This window comes from Triturus cristatus, chromosome 7 (assembly GCF_964204655.1).
Source record: "Triturus cristatus chromosome 7, aTriCri1.1, whole genome shotgun sequence".
Taxonomy (NCBI): domain Eukaryota; kingdom Metazoa; phylum Chordata; class Amphibia; order Caudata; family Salamandridae; genus Triturus; species Triturus cristatus.
The window spans coordinates 561,101,462-561,126,595 of record NC_140590.1 but is presented as its reverse complement, the minus strand read 5'-3'; the positions used below and the strand labels follow the sequence as shown (position 1 = coordinate 561,126,595).

The 25,134-nt window shown below is 44.2% G+C and overlaps 1 protein-coding gene across 3 annotated transcripts in view; it reads right to left on the bottom strand.

Moving 5' to 3' along the window:
• Positions 1 to 25,134, bottom strand: part of HID1 (HID1 domain containing) — a 221,874-nt gene that overhangs the window by 80,902 nt on the left and 115,838 nt on the right. For all 3 annotated transcript variants that reach the window (XM_085617068.1, XM_085617066.1, XM_085617067.1), the window contains exons 6-7: positions 17,743 to 17,862; positions 13,502 to 13,724 (exon numbers count right to left, since the gene is read on the bottom strand). In XM_085617068.1, the coding sequence (XP_085473194.1) occupies positions 13,502 to 13,724; positions 17,743 to 17,862 (343 nt within the window). The remainder of the gene's footprint in view (positions 1 to 13,501; positions 13,725 to 17,742; positions 17,863 to 25,134) is intronic.

The window sequence follows — 25,134 nt, the reverse complement described above, 5'->3', positions numbered from 1 at the left end:
TGGAGTTCTCCCCCTCATAAGTTCAAAAGTACTTGAACCTGGGCTCTTGCACAGAGTGATCCTGTACGCCCACACTGTTTTAAGTGATTCTCTCCTCCACACCAAGCTATTGTTACTAGCCAATTGGACAAATCCTTTGATCACATGGTTAAACTGTTCAACTGCTCCATTTCAGCTGGGTGATGGACAGAAGTAGCCTTGTACACAATACTATTTCTTTTGAAGTAATCCTTAAAACATTCATTCAGAAGTAAATTGAGCACCATCGTCACTCAAAATACTCTTGGGTAACCCTTCTCTCATGAAAATTCTGCCAAAAAAATTATAATCCTATTGGTGTCTGCTTTTTGCACCCCATCTACCTACTTCTGCCCACTTGATAAAGCCCTACATTTTCCCAAGGCAAACTGGGAATAGAAATGGGACGTAGGGGTGGTCTGAACGCAACTTGGGATTTGTCTGAATTTTTACGTTGTATATAATCTCTGACCTTCCTTTTTTTTCTCTGTCCACTCCCGGCCACCCACACCAGCACTTCACCCTGCTCTTGGTTTTGCCTATTACTAAATGCCCTTCATGACATATTTCCAGAACCCTGCTTTTTAATTTCTCAGGAAGAACAACTTTACCATTTCTTAAGATCAAGCCTCCTTTAAAGGATAGTTCATTTCTCACTTCCCAAAAAGGTGACAAATTGTTCTGAATCAACTTTTTTTCAGGCCAACCCCTTGAAATCATACTACACACATTTGCAAGTAACACATCCTATATTTGTTCAATCTTTCATTCTTCACTGGAAATGCCATGAAATTTCTCTGAAATGTTCACCGCGCAAAATTCTTCCACCGCATCCTCACTCACTTCACTCAAAAAATCTGCCACCACATTCTTTGCACCCAGAACGTACTCTACATTGCTGAGGAGGCTCTCACCAGACCAATTTGCAAAATGGCCTCTAAGAACCACATGCTTATACACAGTACCTGAAAGTCTTTAGGGAAGATCAATGAACCAAACAGCAAAGAGTGCAAAACACTAGGGTTAAATTGGATAACACAAACTCCCTAGCGGATGATACCAGGATATTATCTAGCGGAAGATAGCAATTGACGTTCTCTTTGTACAACAAAGCCAAGAATTGAGCTAGTAGTTTTCCAAAGAGTTGCAGTGCTGCTTTAATGCCAAAGGACAGCATCTTATTCTGTGAATGCTGTTACCATGTATTGTGAACCAAAGGGATTTTCGTGGTCCTTGTAAACTGGCGCATGTAAACATGTGTCCTACACATCCAAAAATATAATCAGTTATGCTGATCTGCTGCCAAGACCTGGGACAGGGTCAGCGTCTTGAATTTTCAGAGTGAGAGGATTTAGTATAAACTCCGTATCAGACACAGCCATCCCCATTGTGGGAGGCTTGCTCTATGGCTTTTAAAAGAAGTAGTCTCTCCACCTCCATTTGAAGTTCCTCAGACAACGACTGAGGCAGAAAGGTCTTTGGTGATGTCAGCTGTGGTAGATGTCAAAAGTAGCCATGTCAGACTACCCACAGTACCCAGCATTAGTTGTCTCTCTGGGTCCAGTGATGGTAGTGGGTGGAAAGCTTCCCTGAGAACACTAGCACCACCCTACAGTGGTGTGCGTACCCTGCATTACAGTGGCGGTGGCCCTCGGCAGTGACTGAGAATTCATTGTCAATGTAATGTCCGGTGGGGAATGGTTGGACAGCTGCTCCTAAATGTCTCTTCCTGTGCTGCGAGTTTAAAGGCGAAGAACAGGAAGACACACCTTGAAGCCTTTGCTTTACAACACTGGAAATCATTGGTCAAGTGGAAGGTGGACTGGGTTTGATGCATTATCACCTGGATGGAACACAGCAATCTACCCAAGACTGTCCCTCTTTTGTACAGTTTAATTATTTCATTTATCACAGTATTGTGTTGAAGAGAATTTGTTTCGAATGGCAATTGAATAGCCTTGCCCTGACCTGCTGTCTTACGTCCAAAGAATTAAACCATGTTTGAATCACATGGAGAGACCAATTTCAAGACTGGTACAAAAGCATTTCTGAGGTTTCTGGATAACATCAGCTTTTGCTCAGCTGCTGCCTTGCCAAGCCTGATCATAGCTGGTCCTGCTCCTGAACATGTCTAAGGAGCAAAAAGGAACCTAGATTCAAATTCATGGCATTGTTCTAGCACTAAAGATCAGTAAAGCTCCTATAAGTGCTCACATTGAGACAACACGAAATGAAGTGTAAGAAAGCAGCTAGAAAAGTAACTAGAAAAGGAGATAATATTGATGTGCATTTTAAAAGGGAAATTGCTTTCAGCTAACAATTCAACAGTCTTAACACTTATCTAATGTATTCAATGAGAAGTCTTGATCACAATCTCAAAGGTTGATTCAGGTGACGCAGTGAACAAACATGTGCCAAAGGTATATATGGTAGTTCAATTTCATTGTACTTCCACTTGCCAGTGTAAGAAAACATTACATCTTTCTGGGAAGACAAGGTTTGTCATTACATGGCGACCTCTTGACCAAGACAACCCCCTTATAATTAGGTTGTGGCTAATGGGAGCAAAACGGGGGGGGATTTCAATCTGGGACATCTTTTTGAACAGATTATATTCTTTTATACGTTAGAGATGCGCAACTGGATCTTACTACTATAGATCTTCAGAATGATTTTGCTAGCATCTCAAGATTACGTGTTAATTGGCCAAATCCTGCATTTTTCCATTTTGAGGTATGGTTTTTACCTCAGCAAGTACAGTTGGATCCCAAGTTAAAATGGGAACTCATAACACACAAATATATAGGGATTAATGTTTATCATTTTGCTGACGATCTCCAAGATGGTCAAATAGGGAGGGCAATCCAGGTGCTTAGAGTGCAATTCAAGTTTTGGTCCAGATTAGCACTGTATGTTATAGGCCGAGTAGCACTGATTCAAACGGAGGTCCTCCCACACCAGTTATATTATTTAGCCAATCTTCATTAAATACTCCCTCGCTTCTTTTTTAAAAACGTTGACAAAACACTGGAAGAATTTATTTGGAATAAAGGCGGACGTCGAGTTGCTAACTCTACTTTTAAACTTCTGGTTGAAGCGGAAGGACCTGGACTCTACGACTTTAAACAATATTACCTGGGGGTCCAATTCAGTGGGTTGCTAGGTGGCTGGCAGGTCATCCCCTTCAATAATAGACTTCTCTTTGTCAGATAATAACAACTGCCTTATTTATTCATCAATACTGTCGGCAAAATGCCTACTATCCTGTTTCGGTCCGCAGCTATACACAGCTCTGGAGTGCCTTTAGCACTCAAGAGCAGTTTTACCACATGTGGCTCCTTATGCCCCTATCCTCCTCCTTGGACTGTTGACTCTAACCAACCAAATCCGATCTACTCACATGGGGTTATGGTCCGAGTAGGGTATATTAACCCTAGCTGATTTACTTACCAAAGAGGAAACTATGGCATTTATGACAGAGTTTGATATTTAACCTGGTAATTTTCTTACTTTTGTACAAATAACAATGTTATGTTTGTGCTGTGTTGTGCTGTGTTTATGTTATGTTTATGGCATGTCGATATGGTAGGTTATGTTGATTTAGAGTGCACTATCAGCCAGGAGGGTATCCTGGCGCTGAGCTGGTGTGAATCTAGCGACACCTAGGACCGAGTGGTATTACTCAAAAAGCCAGGACTTCAGCTTCTTGCGGAATTCAAGCAGTAAGGAGGAGGCTCTTCGCAATTTATTCCAGGCCCATCATTTGAGGCCCTCTATGCATGAAGTAATCCAGATATATTTTGCACTATTGGCGATCGAATGGCTTTATCAGGTACAGCTCCAACACTGGAACCAACACAGGAGTTCCCTGCGTATGAAATGAGAAGGAGATCTGGCAGGAACATGACATGAGGCTGAATGGCAAAAAATATTATGATACCCACACAAAATCTCTCACAACTAGTGTTTTAAATATATTCATTTTCACACCTTGAATAGAGCCTACTTGACCCCACATTGCATTGCTAGGATATATCCTGGAGCAAATTCAGCCTGTCCCCAATATCATACTCCAGATGTGGACCTATCGCATATGCTCTGGTCTTGTGGCATTCTTTCCCTTTACTGCACTGATGTCACAGATATTTTTTTCCATGCAATGGGCAGGACACTAGATCATTCCTTAGATCTACTGGTGTTGGGTCTCTCCGCCCGACCTGAAATGGGCAGAGCCTCAACTAAATTCATAGATTTTGCATTGTTGTTGGCAAAAATGAATATTGCAATAAATTGAAAGAGCTCAGCCTCCCCAATGATGGAGGCATGAAGTAATATTTCACTCCCCTGCTTGTTACCCAAAAGTACACACTTACACAGAGAGGAACAAGATGGTTTGAGGAAGCACAAGGTTTGGATTCATTTGTGAAAGAATTTAAGACTCTTGTCAAAGATGATGCTTGTCCTTGTCAGAGTCCCCAACCCCCCCCCCCCCCCGACCCCCACCCCCCCAGGCGAGTTAAAATACTTGCACTGGTAACAGAATTCAGTTGAGTTGCATGAAGGTTTTTTGCAGCCTTACCTGTCTGGGTGCTGAAGTATGCGAGGTGATATTCCGTTAATTTCTCAGGAGCACCACCTTTACTATTTCTTAAGATCTAGCCTCCTTTAAAATTTAGTTAATCTCTCGCTTCCCAAAAAGGCAACAATTCTTTCTGAATCAACTTTTTTTCAGGCCAGCCCCTTGAAATCATACTACACACATTTGCATGTAACACATCATGTTCTTGTTTAATCTTCCATTCTTCTCTGGAAATGCCATGATATTCCTCTGAAATCTACCACCACATTCTTTGCACCCAGAACATACTGTACATTGCAACTGTAATCAAAACGGACTGACATGTGGGCTAATGTTGCAGAAGCCACATAAAGTCTTTTCGAAGTTAAGACTTTGGTAAGAGGTTTGTGGTCACTGTGCAGAATAATTTTATTCCCTCTGATGCACTACCTAAAGTGTTCTAACTCCCACACGCACATGAGTGCTTCCCGCTCAATGACGGAATACTTTTCCTTCGTAGGGGTCAGAGAACGGGATACAAATGCTATAGTATCCTCCCTGGCCAATTTGTACATGGCTGGGTCTGAACTGGGGTGGCGAAGTAAACTAAAGAACGATGATGGATTCAACCCAGATCTGCGACGAGGGGGGGAGGGGGTGTCTGAAAGGTTTCAGCGCTTCGTCCATCATCTCCTTGTGTCTGCTTTGTTTGCCCTAAGTTGGCAGGGTATGCCCAGACGTGGGTCCCTTGCTCACTAGAATCAAGCTAGCCTGGCTGATGAGGGGTGTCACCCCGAAACCGGTCCCAGGATGCTTGTTTCCGGTCAAGGGAAGACCTGACTTGGCAGTTCGGGTTGGACTGTTCCCATAAGGAACAGTGTCAAGACTGATTTGCATATGGCTAAGTCTGAACTGGGGTGGCAAAGTGAGCTAAAGAACAATGATGGATTCAACCCAGATCTGTGACTGGGATTAGTGTTTGAAAAGTTTCAGCGCTTGAAAAGTTTCAGCACTCCGTCCATTATCTCCTTGTGTTTGCGATATTCCGTTATGTGCCTTGCCTAAAATGTCATTAATTGTACGAAGTGACCGGTAAATAGAGGAGGTGGGTGCCGTGGGTTAAGGATGACAGTTGGGGGCAGGGATGGAAAAGGAGGTAAAAAATACAAAAACATGCAATATTGGTTCGAATGCTTGGTAACTATTTGTCAAGTACAGTTGTCTTTAGTGCGAATGGCAATAAAATATATTTAAAAAAGAAAACCATTCTGCTATAAACAATATGTGCAAATAATATGTTCTACATTGCTCATCATTTACAGGTATCAAAGACTTAACTTCCACACTCACCCTTCCAAAAGCAAAACATAAAACATTGTTTTTTTTCTGTTTGAGAGTAATGCAGGAACAGAAGTACCCCAAAAATAGAATGCGCCCAAGTTTAATATACAGACTTAACACTGAAAATAATGTTTTCATTGTCTTTTCTGTATCTACAATAAACTGTTGTAGTAAGTTATGGGAGCTCTACAATTGGCACTGCTCTTCCCAGACTTTTTCCTGATCCACCAAATCAACAGCAATTCAGAAATCTACAGGGCACGAAATGATAGACCAAATCTGTGTGACAAGCACATAGTGGGAGGTATCAGTTCTTAATATGGAGTCAGGAAAAGTAGTCAGTGAAGACTGCTTGTACAGAACTTTAAGCACTCTACAGACGCCTCAACTCATTGAGATGGACATAAGTGAGGGACAAAGACAAAAGAAAGGAGGGGAGTACGAGGGGAATGATGGAGAGACGTGCTTAGTGCATGGTTATTCCCCCCAGCACTGATCTTTTATAGAAGGGGAAACCGTATACTGTGGGTAGTGTACCTTGGTCGCCTAGCAGGGTGAAAGTTAATGGGGATTGGTTGAATACGAAGGGAGGCTGAAGTGGATATGACATTTGGTCATGTAGGTTACGGATGTAGCACTTAGCGCTGTTGCTAGGCCACTTCCAAGCACTAATTGGAAAAGGAGAAAAGGAAGTACTCAGAAAGAGGAGTGGAGGGGCAGATTCCTTCCATGTATATACTGCAAAAGAGTGATGGGCTGAGTTGGCTGAACTTGTGAGCGCAGGGTCTTACACAGATATCTGCAACCGTATCTCAAACAAATAAACTATCTGAGTGGCAGAGCAGTAAGGAATATGCTACTTGCCAGTATGCATCTGTTCTTGGTATGTAGAGCTGCAGAGCCACACACTAAGGATAAGATCGCCATCTGGTGTTGGGCTCGGATGATTGCAGGTTGTTGTTGTCTTCGGAAGAAGTCTTTGGTCACGAGATTGGTGACTCCTCCTCTGGACAACAGTGCGCATGGGCATCCACTGCATCCTCAGATTGTTTTTCGCCATGATGGGAAATGATGGAGTGTGTAAGAAGTAAAGAGAAAGGATGTCCATGTGTAGTGTCTAAGTAAGACAATGCTGGAACAGATACAGGTCCCGGGGAGGCGGGTGGGCGTGTGTGGCTCTGCAGCTCTACATGCCAAGAACAGATGCATACTGGTAAGTAACATATTCCGTTCGAGGCATATGAGCTGCAGATCACACACTAAGGATAGACTATATAGCAGTGTCTCCCCTAGCGGTGGTCACCTGTATCAGTTGCAGCAGTTTGGAATAGAGTTTTTAGGACAGCTTGGCCTACTGAAGCTTGTTGTTTGGATTGTACATTAACACAGTAATGCTTAGTGAAGGTGTGTGTAGTAGACCATGTTGCTGCTTTGCAAATGTCTTCTAAGGGAATGTTCCCTAAGAATGCCATAGAGGCCCCTATTTTACGCGTAGAGTGCGCCCTAGGGGGAACGGTAAGAGTCCGTTTAGCTTTTTGGTAACATATTTGGATACATTTGACTATCCATCTGGCGATACCCGATTTGGAAATAGGGTTGCCTTTGTGTGGTGGAGCGAAAGCAACAAATAGCTGCTTGGTTTTCCGAAAAGGTTTTGTTCTGTCGATGTAATAGAGCAAGGCTCTTTTAACATCTAAGGTATGAAGTGCCCTTTCGGCTACTGAGTCTGGATTAGGGAAGAAGACTGGCAGTTCCACTGACTGGTTTAGATGGAAAGGGGAAATGACTTTAGGGAGGAATTTTGGATTCGTCCTAAGAACCACTTTGTTCCGATGTAGTTGTAGGAAGGGTTCTTCGAGAGTTAAGGCTTGTATCTCACTAACTCTTCGCAGGGAGGTGATTGCGATGAGGAAAGCCACTTTCCATGTTAGGAACTGCAGTTCGCATTTGTGCATTGGTTCAAATGGGGGACCCATGAGCCTTGTAAGAACAATGTTAAGGTTCCACACTGGGGAAGGTGGTAACCTTGGAGGAATGATTCTTTTAAGACCCTCCATAAATGCTTTAATGGCTGGTACCTTGAAGAGGGATAGGTGTTGTCTATTTTGCAAATAGGCAGCTAATGCCGCTAGATGTAGACGTATAGAGGAATACGCTAAATTGCATCTTTGTAGGTGTAATAAATAGCAAATGATGTTGTGGATGGAAGCATCCAGTGGTTGTATGTCATTGTTAGCGCAGTAAATGGCAAATCGTTTCCATTTTGCAGCATAGCATGCCCTTGTAGTAGGTCTCCTGGCTTCTTTAATGATATTCATGCAGTCTGGAGGAAGGTTGAGGTACTCGAACTCTAAGACTTCAGGAGCCAGATTGCCAAGTTTAGTGTTTGAGGATCTGGGTGTCTGATTTCTCCATGGTTCTGGGTTAAGAGAGCCGGGGAGAGATGCAGTTTTTGATGTGGAACTACTGATAGTTCCAAAAGTGTGGTGAACCAGGGTTGACGTGCCCAAGTGGGAGCCACTAGGATGAGTGTCAGCGACTGTTGTTTCAGTTTGCGTACCACAAATGGAATGAGTGGGAGAGGCGGAAAAGCGTACGCAAATCTGCCTGACCAGTTCATCCATATTGCATTGCCCTGTGACCGTGGGTGTGGGAACCTGGCGGCGAAGGTTGGGCATTTTGCGTTTTCTGGTGTGGCGAACAGGTCTATGTCTGGTTGTCCCCACTTTTGGAAGAATGGGAGTAAGACTTTGGGGTGTAGTTCCCATTCGTGTATCTGCTGTGTGTGGCGACTTAAGAGGTCTGCCACCTGGTTCTGAACCCCTGGGAGGTGTTCTGCTAGCAGGTAGATGTTCCAGGGAATTACCCATCTCCAAATTTGTTGCGCCAGTTGGGACAGTTGTAGAGAATTTGTCCCTCCTGGTTTCTGTATGTAATACATTATGGTCATGTTGTCTGTGCGGATGAGGACAGTTTTGTTGTGGAGATGCACTTGGAAGGATTTCAGTGCTAGGAACACCGCTAGAAGTTCTAGGTGATTGATGTGGAACTGTTTTTGTTGAATGGTCCACCGTCCCTGAGTGGTGTATTGAAGGAGGTGGGCTCCCCACCCTGTGAGAGATGCATCGGTGGTCAGCACAACTTGTGGAAGGGGCTCCAAGAACGGCCGCCCTTTGGAAAGGTTGATGGTGTTCCACCACTTCAGTGAACAAAGTGAGCGGCTGTCCACCAACACCAGATCGGTAAGTTGTCCGTGGGCCAAATTCCACTGTTGTGCTAGACATTCCTGTAAGGGACGCATTTGAAGGCGTGCGTAGGGTACTATGGAGATACATGACGCCATCATGCCTAAGAGTTGCATGAACACTCTTGCGGGAAGAGAGTGTTGTGTTTGAAATGTTTCTATCAGACTTTGTATGTTGGCTATCCTGGCTATGCTGGGATAAGCTACGGCTTTGGCTGTGTCTATGGTGGCTCCCAGGTATTGTTGTACTTGGGAGGGTTGTAGGTGAGACTTGGGATAGTTGATGGTAAATCCCAGGTCGTGCAGGGTGTGAATAGTGCGGTGAGTGTGGAGAACGCATTTGTCTAGAGAGTTGGCTTTTATGAGCCAATCGTCCAGATAGGGGAAGACATGGATTTCTTGTCTCCTGAAGTATGCTGCCACAACTGCTAAGCATTTGGTGAACACCCTGGGTGCAGTTGTTACTCCGAATGGGAGAACTGTAAACTGATAGTGTTGACCGTCTACCACGAATCGTAGATACTTCCTGTGAGCGGGATGCATAGGGATGTGAAAGTATGCGTCCTTGAGGTCTAATGTGGCAAGGAAGTCTCCTTGTTGGAGTAATGGAAGGACCTGTTGGAGAGTGATAATGTGGAAATGATCTGATTGTATGTACTGGTTCAGAAGTCTGAGGTCCAGTATGGGTCTCAAGGTTTTGTCCTTTTTGGGAATGAGGAAGTATAGAGAATATACTCCTGTGCCCTGATGTTGTGGTGGAACAGGTTCTATTGCGTTTTTCTGAAGCAAAGACTGTATTTCCTGTTTGAGGAGCGTGAGGTGGTGAGGCGTCATGGGATGGTGTCTGGGTGGTATGTTTGGGGGCGGGTTTATGAGTTCGAGGCAGTAGCCAGATTGGGTAATTTGTCTTACCCACCTGTCTGTAGTGATGGTATTCCAGACAGGTAGGAACTGTTGAAGTCTGCCCCCGACTGGAGTGGAATGGTCTGGGGGGAGTTGTGGCAAGTCACTGTTTGGTGGCTGTAGAGGAACGGGTGTTGTTGTTGTTGCCCCGTCCTCGGCCTTTATTATTGTTTCCCCGATACCCTCCTCTAAAATATCCTTTGTTAGGGGATGTTTGACCTGTAGATTTGACTGTGGAAGAGTTGTCCGCTCCCACATTTTTGGAAGCTCCTCTATAAAAGGAGCGCCGAAAGGAGCCTCGGGTTTGAGTGGACTGCAATGCTCCCATAGATTTTGCAGTTTCATTATCTTTTTTCATCTTTTCTAGGGCAGTGTCCACTGCCGGTCCGAATAGTTGCTCCTGATTAAAGGGTTGAGCAAGAATGGAGGTTTGTACTTCCGGCTTGAAGCCGGAGATGCGGAGCCATGCGTGGTGTCTAAGCAAAACGCTTGTGTTAACTGCCCTAGAGGCGGTGTCCGCTGCGTCTAATGCACATTTAATGGAGGCATTAGATATTAGTTTGCCTTCTTGTATGAGGTCAGTGGCCTGTGTTTTAAAAGGTTCAGGCAGGTGTTGCAAGAGATCCTCCAGTTGATCATAATGGGCTCTATCATAACGAGCCAATAGGGCTTGTGTATTCGCGATACGCCAGTGGTTAGCCGCTTGAGTGGCAACCCGTTTGCCGGAAGCCTCCAGGAGTTTAGACTCCTTGTCTGGGGGTGGCGTATCTCCGGTTGTTTGGGAGTTGGCCCTTTTTCTGGCATTAGAGACGACTAGTGAGTCTAGGGGGAGTTGCGCCTTAATGTACGCAGGATCTTGTGGTGCTGGTCTGTATTTCTTCTCTATTCGGGGATTGAGAACCCTGGCCCTGACAGGGTCTTTAAAGACCTCAGTGGCATGCTTTATCACTCCCTTGATCATGGGTAGAATGTGGACTGTTTTCTGGGACTGCTCAAAGGTGTCGAGTAGAAAATCCTCCTCAGGAGCGTCGGTGTGCATGGTGACACCATGAAATGACGCTGCCCTATTAATAAGCTGACCGAACCCTAAATGGTCATCAGGAGGGGAGGGTTTTGAGGGGTATGGAGCGGGGTCAGGCACGTCAGGTATAGGGTAAGTCCAGTCATCTACTGGTGCTGTGTCCGGGAGTGTAAAGGGATCAGTAGGATCAGTGGGATAAGTGAAGAAATCTGGGTCTCCCCCTCCCCCAAAATCATCATCATCCTTTGGAGGTGGTGTATGAGAAGGAGATGGTAGAGGTGCAGGCGGTGGTGTTGGGGGGGATGGAATAGGGGGTAATGTAGGACAGGAAGGACGTAAGGGTGAAGTTGCACAGTCCTTCTTCTTTGGAGGTGCTGGAGGAGGTGAGTCCAGCTTCCTTTTCTTGTAGGGCACCGCTGTGACATGTCCAGTTTTTGGATTTATGTAAATCCGTTGTTGCTTAGGATCAGGTCGAAAGAGTTCCTCACTGTCCGAATGCGGCTGTGGCGCCGACTTTTTTGCGTCTTTCTGGACGTGCTTGGGCACCGAAGATGTTTTCGGTGCCGACGAGCCTTTCGGTGCCGACGATCCTTTCGGTGCCGACGAGCCTTTCGGTGCCGACGAGCCTTTCGGTGCCGACGAGCCTTTTGGAGTCGGTGGAGATTTCGGCGCCGACGAACGTTTCGGTGCCGGTGGAGAGGTCGGGACCGAGTGACGTTTCGGGTCCGATGTATTTTTCGTTCCCGAAGCCTGCTTTGGTGCCGAAGGCACAATGACGTGGGGTTTGCTCGAGCCACCCGCAGGCTTGCTTTTCTTCGGAGCCGGACCCGAGGACGGGGCTTCAGAAGATGTTTTCGGGTCGCGACTGTGCCCAGTTGGCAGAGTCTTGACCAATGTCTTTTTGGGTGGTATTGGGGTAGGGGGGCTGGTACTCACAGGCTGCCCCGCATCTGAATCGTCTGCCTCGGACACGATTTGGAGATCTTCGGAGTCATCGTCAGGGACGTCCTGTGCAAAGAAGTCTTCTGGTTCCGGAACCGGCTTGGCCATGATATGGCGTCGAGCTCTCCGGTCCCGGATGGTTTTCTTCGAACGGAATGCGGCGCAGGCTGGACAGCTGGATTCGTTGTGGTCTGGTGAAAGGCACAAATTACAGACCTCATGATGATCGTTATGAGGGAACTTTGCTCCACATTGGGGGCATTTTTTAAAAGGTGTCCTTTCCATCAGCCGCGTCCGGAGTCGCGCCGATATCGAGTTCGACTTCGAGTATTCAAGTTTTGAGAGTTGTAGTGATTGTAATAGGTTTTCTGCAGGAGCGGAAAAAAGTTCATCCGAACCCAATGGCGGAAAAAAACAATCTGAGGATGGAGTGGATGCCCATGCGCACTGTTGTCCAGAGGAGGAGTCACCAATCTCGTGACCAAAGACTTCTTCCGAAGACAACAACAACCTGCAATCATCCGAGCCCAACACCAGATGGCAATCTTATCCTTAGTGTGTGGTCTGCAGCTCATATGCCTCAAACACATGGATTATTCCCTCTAGTTTGTGTTCTCCCCTCTGGCCACAAATGGTAAAGTCCTACCTAAGTGGCTTGAGTGAAAAGTGGGCTTCTCCCTCAAGCAGTGAGTGTTGGAAGACATGAATGTTCACCGGGTGCTGACGGGGAACATGACCCAGGACCTCACTGGTTCCCTGGCATCAGAGCACGTATGGAAAAAAACTATCTGGTGCACTCCTAGCACCTCTACATAGAAGTGGGCCGGGGATGAAAGACATTGACAAGTGCAGTGAGGTTTAGCCAGTCTCTCCTGTTGCAGTGAATGTTTAAAATACTGAGCAATAAAGTTGAAAGTGTGGATGTTAGTGACAGAAAACTACTTTATGGTAAATACAACATTATATTTTTTTGACCATACAAACTGAAAGAGGGAGAGCAATGCATGTTATGAAGTACTTATTATTATCAACTGCCAAATCATGTTTTTATTAAAATATTGTTTAGGATTTAAGACATTCTGTTTTTCAAATCAACGTTTATGGCCTTTTATGCTAAAGTGTAATTTACACTGTGTAGCAGCAGAAGTGCTTCACTCCAGGTCTCTGCCAGTCAATGTTTATGAACTCAGTGATCAATCCGCCAGCTAGATGGATGGCTCAGTCAGGTTAGCAGTCGCCGCTGACACATGTGGCTATCTGAAGGTCACACGTTTGGGCCCTGAAAAGGATGCGTCAGCCTTCCACAGCAAGTAAACTGAGTACCGTTAAGTTGGGTACCAGTGACATCGGTTATTGACAGTGTGTAGGAACAGCAGATGTTGACAGTATGTAAGAACAGCAGATGTGTGGTCTGGAGTGCTCTATAAGGAATACATTATTAGCATCACAACTGGTATGAGTGGGTGGCACTTACATCTGCATCATCCATGGCTGTGCTGGTGGTGGTGCCGTCCACGGTGGGGCTATTGCTGGCTGCTGAATCGTGGTCCAGGGTGGTGATCAGCACCTGGGCCGCCACCTCCACAAGTGGCTCCCGGTAATCAGAAAAGAGTAGGTGGTTGTAGGGGATCCCGTAGCCCACCGGATCGTAGGCACAGACTATGTTAAGAAGAGACGTGAACAGTGGCAAGGCATGTCTGAAACAAAAAGAACATTTGTCAGAGGGCTAGCCATGTAAGGTACAGCCAGGATGCTATGGTGTCTGTATATGGGTATGAATGTATGCAATTAAGTAAGCATGTTGCAAATCTGAGAAATCCATGTATCCTTGTAAATGTCATTAGATGTATTTTACTTCCTATTCTGCTTTAAATAAGGACAATACAACCTGGGTGGAGGATGAAGGCAACCTCCACATTTGTAGTCAAGGCTCCCTAGGCAGATTTAGCAAGCCTTTGAGGTGACTGTATATTAAAGTCACATTTATCAATGTTCCTATTAACCATGTGTAGTGATGAAGTCCGTGACCAGGATGTAGATTCATGTAGAGTTATTAGTTACAGTTACAAGTAGTCAAGTAGTAGAGATACAGCCCCACTAGGAGCAGTCTGCCTGCTGCTCAGCCCATACTCCAACTGCCACACTCAAGCATCCAGGCACCCAAACATTCCAGTCGAGACTCTCACAACAACATTCCATGCATCACATTCACACTGGCTGAGCAGCTAGGGAGAACATAACCAAGTAAATATAATACAGATTACTACATATCCTCCTTTCTTCTACAACACAAAAATAGAAACCAGAAGTAAGAAAAGGTTCAAACAAAGTGAACCCAAGCAATGGAAATGAACATGAGTGGAGAAAAGGCAAGAGGAAAGTAACCCAAAATGTGAAGCGAAGAAACCCAGAAAAACCACTGTGATTAAGAAGGAAAATACAGAGGAGATAGGAGATATAAAAAGTAAGCACAAGAAAAATGGAAGAAAACTCAGAGAAAATATACACGAGATGTACCGGAAGTACATGTAAGAAGAATACACAATGTAGAGGAGATGCATTGACAAAGATACATAATATATAAATCACCCACCCATCATCCTCCACTTATAGGCTCATATGACTACCAACATGTTAATAGATTATCTTGGCAATTGACTTCAATTGGCACACAAAGGGAAGTGCAGTTCTCAAATGAGAGCATCAAAGACTGACTAACAAATTTCTTTCTTCGCTACCTGCTTCTCATGCGAATGTCAGAGGAAGCGAAATTGGAATGCACTTCTGCAACTTTTCACTTTCATAATTGATCCTGGATTCCGGTAAACTTGTTTAAGGAGTGCTAGCTGATTGATGGATGCCATCTTGGTAAGACGAGTCTATTCTGAAGAGGAGATGAGACATGATGCCACAGGGTAGAGAGCTCTCAATCTGGAATCCTTTCATGCCCTTTAAGTGAGACTGATGCGGATTTAGTTGGAAAATTATGTCTAATTTCACATCCATCAAAGTCTATTTTAGGGTTGGCAGAGCTTCCAGCTTAGGGCTCATCTAGCTTATTTCAAAGGCATGCATGCATCCACTTGATCTAGTTCCACCTCGTCATTCCTTTTTCCCCTTGTAACCAGGATCTTACTGATCTTACACTGATACATCGTTCACTGTTTTGACTGTCTAATAAACCCAAAAAGAGTGCTGGGTATCTTTGACTCGCCTCACAGTTAGCTCCATCAGGAAAGAAAACCTGCTGGATCAAAACCCACCCTAGCTAGGCTAGACTGCTTGCTGGCCTCTGCCCGCATTGCCCCCTAAAATTCGACAGTATGTCTTTGCAAATAAAATTGATAGAGCACAAAAAAGTGTGTTTAATTCCCTCAAAATATCACAAGGTTAGTGATTACATTACAATAGGCAGAGCCCGGCAACAAGAGGTAAAGACGCATAGTCACCAATGAGCTGTACACTCAGTGTTGTATGTACTCTGTAAATATGTGTCACATGGTCACTGAGGGCATTGTCGACATCTTTAAGTTAGCATGAGCCTGGTAGTCATGATGCTGCTTTTGCACACGATACTTCTTGTCTTTACTTTTGCAAGACTCTGTTTATGCCTTTCACATGAGAACTCTCTGCTGTGCTTGTTCTCTGCCCGTTCTTTCAGTTTAGTCCTAACAATGTGAGCAAGGTCGATAAACACTGCCCCATGTTATTCTGTTCTGGTCAGGCCCTAACACCTAAACAAAACATACCAATGCAGCTGGTTTTGCTGGAGAATCGTACTTTGATATTATGGGGATGCATGCTTAGGTAACACACACTTGGAGAGGGACCTTTCCAGGGAGAAGAGCAACATGCACCTGTGATGTAGAAATACAATCTATGTCCTAAGGTATGGGGTCTACTGACAAAGCCCAGAGATCTTCTATTATATAATAATACTTCTTCTTGCCAAGCGGATGGAGCATAGGCACTATAGTCCTTTCTGCTTAGTCTTTGTATAATGACGTCTCCCTTCATGATATATGGCCTTACTGCAGTGCTAACAATATTGGTGTTATGCATCCATATGCTTGTAGTGGCACGTATACTGCATTTTAGAACACGTTAGTTAAAATAAATGTTTTAAACTAGCTTTGTGTTTCTGTCAGATCTTATTGTGGACAAGTATGAGAGAGTGAGCGAAAAGGTGTGTCTTATTACCATGATTCCTGAGAGATCCAGGAGTGGTGTGTCCTGGGGTGTCTAATCATTTGTTTCTCCGTTTGTGAGTAGGAGAACGAGTGAGACACTATAGCTAGTCGGTCTTGGGTTCGTGAGCACTTAGGTGGTGGAAAGGTTTAGCCCCTATACACCGGGGTCCCATTTTCTTGCGCAAAGTTCTGTGTCTGTGCAGAATCCCTGCAACATATGGAGAAAAGCCTTAACCACACAAAGCAGCTAGCTATATTTGCACGTAACCAAAAAATGGTAAAACATCAGGTAACTGTAAATGTAGCACCATGCTTACAGCCAGGGATAACAACACAAAAATGAAAACTGGGAAATGTCAGAGCAAGAAAGCCCATAATATAGTTCAGGAGCTTCAACAAATTGTTTCATGGAATTTTGTGCAATGTGCAGGTCTCAGGTTTGTATCTAGTCTGTCTAGTTTGTTGCATAATGCTGCCCTTTATTTTGTCACACGGGATATGTAAAAAATTTTTTTTTAAATAGTAACACACCATTAGAGACTGTATATTAAAAAGTATAACACATATGACCACTTCACACTCTCCGGCTCTTGCTCTCGCCCCAAATTGCACGAAGAACATAAGGACATATTCATGAGCGTCCTAGAAGAATCTATTACTTTCTTATCTAGTCTAAGTGAAAATTGTGCAGCAAATTGTTGAGCACATTATTTCAAAAATTTATCAGGGGATAGAACCCCCCTTCCCCAAGCCCTCTGTGAGGAAGTAAGGTTCACTCGCTGAAATTCAGGTCAGATACAACAACACACCATTTTAACCAGATGCCACTAATCCACATGCTGAATTGTACATAGTTTACTCTTCCAGTGTATATTTGCACCCTTTATGTTCATGTTGGTCAGATATGTAATTGATTAATTTGTTCCTTGAACTAGCAGCACAACTTTCTAAATTGTAAGATAAAAATTAATTAAAGCTGCCCTTCATATACTAATACCATGGATCCACCACCCCTAATCGACCTAGAAGGAACTATGTTTTGCGCTCTGTCCAGTCTCAGAGACTGTGAATGGAGATATTTTTCAACTAGTACAAGATTGCGGATGCTCAACAGTGTTGCTGGGCAGTGTTTGGGATAGCCGAGAGCCAGGAGGGTAGTGTGAGAAAGTGTATCCTTAGGGCATTCTAGGGTAACCCAACTGACCTTAGTCATGGGGAATATATATGTATGTAAAACTCAGGGTGTAGACTCTGCATAACACACAAACACGGTCTAACAAGCCTGACCTCCATGGGTGCTAAACAGCAAAACCTCCCCCTTTTGCTAAAACAGCAGCACCCAGGGTTCAACGTGATTTGCTGCTTTCTCTTCTTTCACCACTGAGAGGAGACTCCGAAAGCTACTTGAACCAAAACACCCTGGAAAAAGTAAATTCCCCTGAAGAACCCTGAACGGCAGAACTGTCCCCAGTGTCTTTTAACCCAAGACAAAGTGTGAATATTCACTGTTCATCTTGCTGCTCACCTGTTTTCTGTGGAGCAGAAAAACTGCACCCAGGGATTGGATCCACTGCCACTCTCTGGGGACGGCGCCAGGTACATGGCCTCTGAAAAACAGGTCAGCAAAAGCTTCAGCAACTCCGTCCTGGGAAAAGAAGAAGAATACGCTGTAAGACAGTGCAAGGATGTGAGTTCAAGTGGCACCTCAGTTGGAAAGGGAACACAAATTACTCACAGTCCAAGGAGTCCAAGGGGTATTCACAGAAGGGGGTCAAGTAATACACACATAGTAGGTAGTTGGATTAAAAGGCTCTACAAGGTAAACATGGCTAAAACAAAAAATACCCTGGGCTAGTGGCTTCACAAATATCAAAGGAAGAAGTGTTTCTTTATCCCCATAAAAAAGAGGTTGGAATAATTCCGGTAGGAGTTATGTTTCAGAATGCCAATTAATGACAGAATGCAAATAAGCAAGCAATACCTCTTCAACAAGAAATTACCATGCTGCCTTTTCTCTCCCTCTCTCTCTCTCTTTCACACTCCAGCAAACGGACCAGTTTATGTTTCACCATAATCTCCTAGCCAATGTCCAATCACATAGATGTACTCACAAACATACAGTCACAAGAGATAGACATCAGGCTCACACACATCTGCTTCTTAAATGACACCTACACATTTGCAGAGAAGATTCCAGACAAATAAAGTTATATTCAGTTAGGCAAAAATAGAATTTTTCTAACAGTACAAAGTGAAATTAAGCATTTCCCTGAATGTGCAATACAAAGTCTTACATCTGATATAAGCCTAAAGACAAGCTTTCTCATTAACCTAATTGTTCTGTGACGTTATATACGATAACAATTAAGGGGCTTCCTTGATGAATTGCAATATCCTTACAACATACAGTAGCAGGTAGTTTATCCAACATATAAAAAAATGCAATGGCATTAAAATAATTGTTTTTTATAAGCCAAGATGTACATTTTAGATTTATGCAGTGGTACTTACCTCTGAACAAATTAACATTTGGATAATACATTGAGTGGACACATCCCCAAGTGCTCAGACTTCTTAAGGGGATAATGCAGTTAAATGCCTTGAGGAAGTTCTGGGATGAGACTGGACTTAAAATCAATGCACTGCAACAGGAATTTACAACTATGGCTCAGCAGCTCAACCACGGTGGTGGTTCTGCTCTATGTCAATCTATGAGTCCTGCTCCTGCTTTAGTCAACGCAATGCACGTAGTATGCAGGAGAGAAATATGTGCAGATCCTGTGCACAATCTCTGCACAACTACGGTGGTGAGTTGCTTGTACTGTATTTTGGTGGGCTTTTAATTTGCCACACATGGCAAATCTTTTCATTTCTGCTTCTCACAAACTAGAGCAGAAATTGCAATCCAAGAGTGATATGTTTTCTTTTCCATCTTCTCTTCTTCTGGAAACTTTAATACTGACGTACCTGTGTGGGGCCTGTCGCTTTAGTCATGCTCATCTCCCTTACCAGAAAGAGTGGAGATGGAGGGTGGTGGATGGAGGCCAACCGTGATGACAAAACAAACTACATGAAGCTTTAGAGATACACTGCAAATAGGGAGGTCATTAGAAATTGATTTGGCGGCCCTAAATATCCGCCGCCTCCATAATGTGTTTTGCCGTAAACTAGTCAAGTAAAGTCAAAATAACTTTATTCGGTTCAAATGGACCATTAAAGTGTAGCATACATACAAAGTACTTAAAATTATCATATCCAGTTTATACAATGATGTGACTCGTGACTCTGAAACTGTATTTTTTAAACATTTAAAAACATCCTTTTCTTTTAAAGTTCATACCGTTTCCTTATTGTAAATGCAATTCTGATGTAATTAGTACAGCACGGCAAATAGCAACAGTAGACAAAGAGCGTAAAAAACTAAAACCCTCCTGATAGGTACAAGGGCGGATTTCTCTTAAGATTGGAGTAAGAAACCGTGCCCTAAGCTCTTTGTAAAGTGTGCAAAACAGCATAAAGTGCAAGGTGCTTTGTTGTGCAAGATTATTGCGAGGACAGGGAAGGAGATTCTCGCACCATCCCGCCTGTTTTGGAAAGGCCACAAGAAAGTGCAATGTGCAAAGACGAAATCTAGTCATGAGAAAACGAAACTGTGAATTAGTAGTAAAAGACGAATAAAATTGCTGTTGTAAAGGGGACCGATCTAAATGGGGTTGCGAACCTGATTTCCGTCGACGGGTGTTCGACTCAGCAAAATGAGCTTCTTTTATAATCGTTTTCATGTATGCGTGGATGCTAGCAAGGTTATCGTAATAATGCCCCAAACCTCTTGCAAAATTCCTCTTTGACAAAACGGAGACATGGAATTGCCAGGACATTATCAAGGGTCATACAATCCCCGATAATTTCCCATGAGAACATTAAATCCTCTGACATCCAAATTTTAGCCCATAGAACTAATGGGGCAATATTAATTTGATCCTCAATAAAATTCAGCCCTACCTCAGAATGACAAAAGGCCGTGGAAGCACTTTTTGGGGTAATCAGTAATCTTTTTATGAACTTATTTTCTAAGGTTTGTAATTGGGTGCTTTTCTGGTGTCCCCACACTCCTGCCCCGTAGGTTGCAACAGACAGGCATTTTGGTTTATATAAAGTGATTAATTCTGCTACCGGCTTGTGGCCCAACTTGCAGGCGAAGTGGAACAGTCCCTCTACTACGCGAGTAGTATGCTGTACCCTTACTGTAACAAGATGGTCCCAGTTCAATTTATTGTTAAAGACATTCCCCAAATATGTAAAATTGGACACCTTCTCAATAGTCTTGCCCTTTACAATAAATGTTCTTGCTTTAGTTTGACTGGGGCCACACACCATAATATAAGATTTACTAAAATGTACTTTTAGTTCAAAAGCTAGCATAAAATCAGTAAAAACATTCAAAGATTTTTGGAGGCTATTGGCAGTTAAGGCCATGAGGACCATGTTGTCCGCATACGATAACAGAGGGAACGGGTAACCTCCAATTCTAGGGAATGCTAGTGCCTGCTCTAAAAGAGAGGACTCTAGGCTATTTGTGTACAGAAGGAAGAGAAAAGGAGCCAGGATACACCCCTGGCTAACTCCCTCTGTAGAAACAATAGGCCCAGTCCTCTCTCCCCCAGAGCCAAATCGTAGAGCAACAGTAGTGGACGCATGCAGCCTACGCAAGAGGGTAATGAGAGGTTCCTCAAATTTAATTTTCCCCATCTGGGCCCATAGCTTCTCCCGATTAACCGTATCAAAGGCACTGGACAAGTCCATGAAGCCAAGGTGGAATGACCCCTTCCTTGCCCTTATGTACTTGCCCATAATCAGAGATAAATTGAGGCACTGTTAATTCATCCCCATGCCCCTCCTAAAGCCATAATGTGTTTGGGACATAAACCTGGAGGTGTCTGCCCAGGTCTCGAGGCGCGCTAAAATAACCCTCCCCAGAACCTTGACGGTAGCGTCAATTAGGGAAATGGGCCTGGAACAGACCGGGTCGTCCTTACTTCCCTTTTTGTACACTGGTACCACTATGGCCTCCGTCCAAGAAGATGGAATGGGGCAATTATTGCTGCTCTAAAGACACTTGTCAGCAGAGGTGCCCAGAGTTGAGAATTGCTTTTAAACAGATCTAGAGGTACCCCATCAGGGCCTGGGGCTTTTAAGCAAATCCCCTTCGCAAGGGCCACCTCGACCTCACTCACTGTCAAAGAGGAGCTAAGTTGGTATGCAGGGATTGGGTCTATGGGGACATCTAAGCATGGCTACTGCGATGTAATACCATTCGGGTTAAATATGTTTGAGAAATGAGATTCCCAAACTTTCCCCGATATCATGGAGTCCATACCCCTCACGCACTTCGAAAATAGGGGACGATTTATGACCTCCCAAAAACCCCTGGTGTCTTTTAAGTGCGCTAGCTCTCTCTAGATCATCCCAGGCTAATCTTCTCACCTCTTCTTTCCTCCGGGTGATTGTACTTTTAGAAGCCTGTCTGGCCTCTTTAATCAAGGTTCTGTCAGGTGGGGTTACATGCAGTGCCATCTTCAGATCTTTTTGTGCCTCTGAACACTCTGTGTTGAACCATTTTGTCTCATGGGCTACCCGTCTGCCTATTGACTTTGTCAGGCCTTTAGATATATCCCTAGTGATTAATTGAAAACTCTGTATAACCGTTTCTGGGGGGAGGAGTCTTGATGTAAACATTTCAAAATGGAACTTAAGTTAGCTTTAACAATATTCTCCTCGAATTTGGGGGGGGGGGATTTCTTTTGCTCCATTTCAATCTCACCCTTTTCTCCTCCTGAACTGTTACACGTAAGGAAGCAGTGAGGGGATTATGGTCGCTCGCGTTATTGGGCTCCACCCCAAAGCTATAAACGAAGAAAGCACATTTTCTAGATGTTAACATAAAATCAAGAACGCTTTCCCTTCCTCCGCCCATATAAGTGGGGTACTGTATTTGAGGGCTGCTGACCAGGGTGTCATAGAAAAAGATGCGGTAGTGCTATCCCTGCACACCAAAATGGTGTTTGATTCAATTGAGTGTCCCTACCTATTTGAGGTGCTTCGGAGCCTAGGGTTTGGCCTATTGGGATGGATCAGGCTCCTATACACAGATCTCAAAGGCTAGGTCAAGGTCAACAACCGCACGTCCAGAATGTTTCCATTAAAAAGGGGCTCTAGACAGGGGTGCCCCCTGTCCCCATTGATTTTCTCGCTGATACTCGTGCCATTGGTAACATGGTTCAGAGAGGATCAACTATTGAGAGGGTTGAAATGGGCTGATGGTCAGGAAGATAGGATATCCATATGTGCCAATGATATTCTGCTTTTTCTTGCATCGCCGACAAAATCAGTGCATAGAATTCTAAACATTTTCACTAACTTTGGTAAATATTTTGTATACTCGATCAACAGGTCCAAGTCAGTGATCTTCGCTATCCAAGGACCGATCTCAAGACTCCCACCAGGATGCGAGGTGGAAGTGGCGGAGGTTGAATTCTGATATCTCGGAATCTACATAATCCCTGACCTCAATGTTTTTCATATTAAAAAAAATAAATAAATTGGGCAGTACCTCTGGGCAGATTGCGAAATTATGTCAAACATTGGAGGACTTTGCCCCTCTCCCTATTGGGACGAGCTGCCCTTTTTAAGATGCAGGCACTCCCCCGATTCTTATATATCCTTCAAAATTGTCCGAACAAGGTCCCGGAATCATACTTTAGGAACATTGAGAGTGAGTTCAGGACTCTGTTGTGGGATGGAAAGGCGACTCGCATCACTTAACATAAATTTACCAGAGGGTTGTACGACGGGGGTATTGCACTTCCATATTTAGGCCTATTTTACTGGGCTTCGCAGCTGGTGGTGGTAAACCACTGGATATATCACTCCCTGTCAGACCCAGCCCATCTTCTAGACAAATATCAGATGGGAAGGGAGGGTTACCTAGGGGCCCTTTATTCTAAGGTCAGAAGAGGTCGTTACTTTGGCCCCACGGCCCATACTGTTGACATCTGGCGTCAGGCCAATAGAAGACTCGGATGGTTGGATGCCCTGACTCGGGCCACCCAATTGTGGTCAGCTTAAAAACTGGGAACACTGTGTAATCAACCCAGGTTTGATAGATGGGACACCATATGTATCTCTACCATAGGCCACTTATGGAAAAGAGGGAAAACACAATTTGCAGAACTGAGAAAAGAGTATGATCTGGCTCAGGGGGAGGTCTTCCGATCTCTACAAATCCGCCACACCCTTAAAGCTGCACTCCAGGTCAACGGGGATATACCAGTCATGCACCCTAGAGGACAGGCTACTTTCTGAACCCCTGATGAAAAAAGCTATATCATTAACATACCGGAAGTTGTGTAATAACTTACCCGATCCACTCCAGACCCTCCGAGAAAAGTGGCAAGACGATGTCGGACAAATCGAGGACGACGACTGGCAAACTGCACTAATGTCCCCGAGGGAGGCGGCTATCCCTCTCAAACTTCGTCTTATGCAACTAAAACACTGCATAGAACCTATCTCACTGGGGTTACTCTTACAAAGATAGGGCACAGAGAAGATGCACTGTGTCTCCGTCAGTGTCGTGAAGAGGCTACCTTTTATCATATTATATGGGAATGCCCCTGGATATGGGCCTTATGGGAAAGGGCCAAACAACACATGCATAGTGCCATAGGCAAAGAGATTAAAGTGACACCACAACTGGGGCTCCTCAACATATGGGAGGCAGCAGACCTTACGGGGGTGGAACAGCAATGGGTCACTTTGGGCTACACACTGGTGAAACGCACAATAGCGATGCACTGGGGAGCAGCTGAGGTGCCGTCCTTGGGGGGTTGGCAAAGGAACTAGATAAATGCATGATTGCGGAAAAAGAAGTATTCAAATCCAGAGGGTGTCCAAAGAAGTGGGATAAAAAATGGGGCAAATGGAATACATACCGGGGGTGAGTTGTGTATCTTGTAAACTGGTGAGTTAGAGCTGAAAGAGCGACGGCTATAGGTGGCCGAATAGGAGTGAAATATTTGTTGAACTTGTACTGTATTTTACTCTCTCTGATGTGATGTACTAAACGCTGATGTATTTTTGACTGATATGTTCTTCAAAATAAAAAAACATCTTTAAAAAAAATAATAATAATGGATTTGGAAGTTGAGTAATCGAGTATGAGAACAGGTGAAAATGAACCCCTGCCTCCTGATATTGCCAGACCTTTCAGCTGCCTTCGATACAGTTGATCATCCCACCTACATACATACACTGGAGTCTGGAATGGGATTCACCGGTAATGTCCTTCACTAGTTCTCCTCCTACCTTTCCAACCAGCTTAAGTGTCTTCACATGGGAACCTCAAGGTCCCAACAGATACCCATCACCTGCAGAATTCCACAGGGTTTCATGCTGTCCCATGTAATCTTCAACCTCTACATGGAACTGCTTGGTGCTTTTCTCACAGACAACAGCATCAAGATTCAACTATAAGCTGACGATACACAACTCTACCTGAGAGTCTACTTTCCTTCAGACATTTAGTAACTGAAACACTGCTTCCTTATCACCCAGACCTGGATATTCAGTGCCTATCTGAATCTCAATCCAACCAAGTCAGAATTTCTGTTAATGCCAAGAACTGCAAACAAGAAACAGTACAAACCTGGATCAATGACATGAACAATGATGGATTTAAACACCAACTTATACTTTGATTCATCCATAACACCAAACCCGCCCTTAATGAACACATTGCCAAAAAACGACGACAGCCTGGTGCCAGCTCTCTCTTCTAAAGAAAGTGAAACTGTTTCTTTCATAAAGTAACTTCATGGCTGATGTTTAAGACCTCGTACTCTTGCATCTGAATGGCGGT